The sequence below is a fragment of the Aplysia californica genome, unplaced genomic scaffold (genome assembly GCF_000002075.1).
Source record: "Aplysia californica isolate F4 #8 unplaced genomic scaffold, AplCal3.0 scaffold00546, whole genome shotgun sequence".
Taxonomy (NCBI): Eukaryota; Metazoa; Mollusca; class Gastropoda; order Aplysiida; family Aplysiidae; genus Aplysia; species Aplysia californica.
In genome coordinates, this window is record NW_004797816.1 from 117,474 (window position 1) to 122,169 (window position 4,696).

Genomic DNA, 4,696 nt, shown 5'->3' on the forward strand with positions numbered 1-4,696 from the left:
AAGCCGAACATCCTCTCCGTGATGCCCAGTTTGGTTTTAGAAAAGGAAGAGGGTGCACTGATGCAATCTTTGCACTTCGACAGCTGTGTGAGAGGGCATTGGAATACGACCAAGATCGCCATCTCGCATTTGTGGATCAGGAAAAAGCTTTTGATCGAGTAAATAGAAACAAGCAGCACAGTTAGCAGGAGACCAGACAAAGTGGATATCAACATCAATGGATCCCAACTGAAACAAACCGCGAATTCAAAGACATGGGCAGCATTTTAACAGAAAGTGGTAAATTAGATCGAGAAATAGAGACTAGATGCCGGAAGGCCAAAGCAGTCAGCTACTGTATCAACTCGCCCATCTCCTGAAACATCCTAATATCCGTCCCCATGAGCACCAAGGTGAAGCTCATCAACGCCATTTTTTTTTACCGACGCTCAAATATCAGTGTCAGACATAGTCCCTAACAAAAGCCACCGAGAGAAAGCTGGTCACGCCCGAAATGAAACGTCGATGAAGAGCGGTAAACAAGACAAGACGAGACAAGATATAAAATGAAATCATAAGAGACACGGTAGGAGCAACACCAGTCCTGCCACACATAGAGAAACAAAAGATCAAGTGGTTCGGACACTTCACACAGATGCCTTCAAACCAACCAGCATGCAACATCAGAAATTCTGGCTGGAGAGCCAGAGGAAAACCAAAACGACGCTGGAGCGAATCTGTGGCAGACACTAGACACCTTCAGAGCTCACGGGATGTCCCTCGTACAGGCCACTCGCCTTGCTGCAGACAGACGCCTGTGTCTCCCCATGACACCCACCAGTACAAGCGGAAGAAAAAAGTAAAGTAAAAAGTATGTACACGATACAGGGTATTATGTTGCTGGGTTTGGTAGATGGTTCGATAATGATGTGTACATCACAACCTAATTAGTAGATTCAGTTAGATATTATATAATACCGGGGTATTTTCGAGACTTTTTATTGCTTCCGGGCTGAATAAATTGTACAACAAAATGCCATGGATTGGGGGGGGGGGGTGGGGGGGGGGACAATCATGTCATTTGGGAGGGGGTGGACATGAGATAGCGCAAACTATATTTTTTTCAGTGAGTTTTAAACACTGAAAAATTGTTTGAAAGTGTATCGCATCAAATGCGATACGATTATTGACCCTGCTTCTACGTAACTTACAAATATCCGGCACCAAATTAGGCCCCTAGACATTTAAAAAAAAACCCCTGCTACTAAGATTATATTGTCCTCAACTCACCTACTAAACATTTAGAGGGGGGCTCTCATGGTAAGGTGTTTGCTTCTCATTCAATAAATCCCGGGTTCGAAACCTGACAGCCACGGACAATTTTCATCTCTAAAAATGTCATCCTTTCACCTCCTTTCACCTCCTTCCCTACTCTCTAAACATTGTTCTGTCATCTGCTTTCTTTCTGCCCCCCCCTTTCCCCCTCCTCTGGGCTCCTGACTCTTTCTATTGTTACCGGTACTCTTGGCTCCTTCTTATTGCTGTCTTTCCTTAGGGTAGGTATGATCGAACATCTAGCCTTCTCGGATAAGTACGAAAAAATCAGGGAGGTCCCATGCTCAAGTTGCACATATTAAATATCCCTGAGTGGTCTTAAAATCGACAGGAGCAGGCCTCGACCGACACCAGACAAAATTCAAAATTAATTATTACTAAACTGAAAAATGCTTATATAACCTTATGCAGTTTTGAGTGCCGAAAAAAACCCGCCCCCCTCCAAACAACAACGACGACAGCAACAACAACAATAACAACAACAACAACAACAACAACAACAACAACAACAACAACAACAACAACAACATTGAGTCACCTGTTTTATCTTAGCGCGGTCCTGGGATAAGGGGCATTGTTGATTTGGTTGTGACAATTCTGTCTGCCCCGGTCAATATTAGTCGTAAGAGGCTCGAAAGACAAAAATGTGACATTCTATGCAATTTTTGTTGTTGTAGTTCTATTGAAAGTTTGATATCTTCTGCTTCACTTAAAATCAAAATAAACAACTATAATTGACTATAAGTATTTTATTTTGAATTATTTTGGAGGTGTATGTGGTTAGTTATGAGCTTGGGTGACGAGATTAAGGAGCCCATTTTCTCCTTTTCATGTTTCTGCACCGTGCACTCTTAAAAGTTCCATATTTTTGTCAAATATTGTCCGATTTACTTCATTTTTATTTTTAAATTGTAGGAAAATGGGGATAGTTTTTATAAATAAGGTTAACTTAATTTTGAAATTTCCTTCATATGACTGATTTTGACCGGGAGGGTCACATTATTGTGATGTTGTTATTGCGGGCTGTGACGACTGCGCAATGTGTAAAAGTAATTGTAAGTGGTTGTGGTGAGATTGGTGGTAATAGCAGAAGTGATTATAGTACCATGGTAAAAGCAGTGCGCACAAAATATTTCTTGTACACTATAATAGGAAAAATAATTGAACAACAAAGTGAAATTGTATTTTGTTGAACGCCCCTTTCAAAACTGTTTGGATATTTAAGAGGTGGGGCCCCGAATTTAACGTCCATTTCCTATAGGACCGAGCTCAGTGGGCTGTGACCCCCCCCCCCCACCGAAACAACTCTAGTTCAAAAACGGTCCCGTCAGGGATTCAAACCATAGTCATCCGCTCCATACGCCAATATGATACCAATTGAGCTAACGGATGCCTTACAGCAGTGGGGAATGAGAGCAAGAAGTGTGCTGGCGATGCAGCTTTCCGAAATCGAAATCGGACCGTTTGACATTTACGCCGTGATATCATTTGATGTAAAAAATCACACACCCCACCCCCGCCCCCAAAAAGGAAATCAATTAATTCATTAAATAAATAATCTTTTTAAAAAGGGTGACCTTATTTAGGCACATGTGGTTTAAATAAGCTAAACCCCCCTCCCTTACCTTATTTAGGCCACTGTGGCCTAAATAAGCTAACCCCCCTCCCTAACCTTATTTAGGCCACATCATGTGGTAGATTTCTTGAACTAAACATGGATTCGGAAGGTCGAGATTCTACTGATCATTTTATTTAGTGCGGGGGATTATTTCAAAATAGAGAGAGGATGATACTAAATGAAAAGTGGACCACGGGTAAGAGTTGTGTGTGTGTGTGTGTGTGTGTGTGTGTGTGTGTGTGTGTGTGTGTGTGTAATGTGTGAATGTTATTGTGTGCATGAGTGTCTATCTCAGTTGTACGGTCCAAATGTACCAAAATTGTAGCCTAGCTTTTGCCCCTCCATGAAGGAAAAATCTGTCCCTCATTCAAACCATTGGGATTGAGCAAAATTTTGCGTATTGTACTTTGTTCTTACAGTATTCATTATGATTATGATTTATAAGTTGTGCACTGAGACAAAACTGTACTAAATGAGAAAGGTGCACCATTATGAAAGTGGAACGAACTCAGTTGCCTGAAAAGGATAGTTTGAGCATGTGTGGCCTAAATAAGCTAAACCCCCCTCCCTTACCTTATTTAGGCCATATGTGGCCTAAATAAGCACTCCCTTTAAAAAAAAGTATCTAAGAACTGTAATTTGCAGTAAATCTCAATTTGTTCAGGATATTTAAATTTATAATAGAATAAGGTTTTGACTTATCACCGCACTTGTCGTTTACGCCAAGAAGAAAAGAATCCATAGGTTACCCTTGTGCACCTCCTCACACATAGTCTGTGTGAAGTTGCTCTTAGCGTACAGCGGTGCTGTTACTCCCATCTCACAGTCGGTCAGGAACTTGTCACTCGTCGCACACATGAACACCTCCTTTCGGACCCTGAATTTAAAAAAAAGCCCATAGTTTATTTATCATTCTAAAGAGCAATGAAAATCTTTCCACAAAGAGTAGCTGGGATCGAATACTTTGTCTTCATGGATGTGGAGGAAAAACCTAAAATGTTCAATCTGTTTGCTACAGTTGAAAGTTGAAGATTTGATAAGAGCAGGTCGATTAAATGCCAGCGAAATGGAAATTGAATGACATGAAATCAATGAAGTATGCCAAAATTGAAGAAACCATTGTTCGTATATGCATACATGAATAAGAGTATTTTTTCAATGCTTGTGGGACTCCCAGAAATGCGCGGGACATTAGGCTACATCCTAGCAGGGAAAAGACCACTCATAAACAAAACAGGTTTGAAGAACGTGCAGTGTGTTGTTCCTGAAATCTAGTGGGTGAGCGAGACCACCACCATCACCGCCACTAACAACAACAACAACAACAACAGCAACAACAACAACAACAACAACAACAACAACAGACAAAAACAAATTATTTGTATATTTGTACTTGGGTATACAGACGTATGCGCCAGACGGTTTGTCAAGGTAAAAAGGTTGTTTTTTCGGGGGGGTCTTAATGTTAATCGATGGTGAAATGTGCTGAGAACGTGACCAGCATTGTCATAGATGGTCATTAAATTAGAAGGTCTTGTCTCTTACACAACCCCGAAAGGCCCTTTGACCATATCATAATAGACCATACTCGGATAAGGATGAAAAATCTCGGAGGTTCAGTGTGCACGTTGTGAACGTTAATAAATATCCTTTAGTTGTTGAAAATCATAGAAGAGGGGCCTGTTAGGCCGCCATCCAGGTAAATATTTTTTAAAAATTAGAGATTCTTTACCGTAAAAAAATGTCCCTACCTCAGCTAAAAAA

General features: G+C 40.9%; 1 protein-coding gene across 1 annotated transcript in view; it reads right to left on the bottom strand.

The window, feature by feature from the left end:
- Window positions 1–3,809, bottom strand: part of LOC101847991 (integumentary mucin C.1) — a gene marked incomplete at its 5' end in the record, with an annotated part of 12,422 nt that extends 8,613 nt beyond the window's left edge. Inside the window, 1 exon segment of the mRNA XM_005106610.3 lies at window positions 3,682–3,809. Coding sequence (XP_005106667.1) covers window positions 3,682–3,790 — 109 coding nt within the window.
- Window positions 3,810–4,696: the final 887 nt, after the last annotated feature.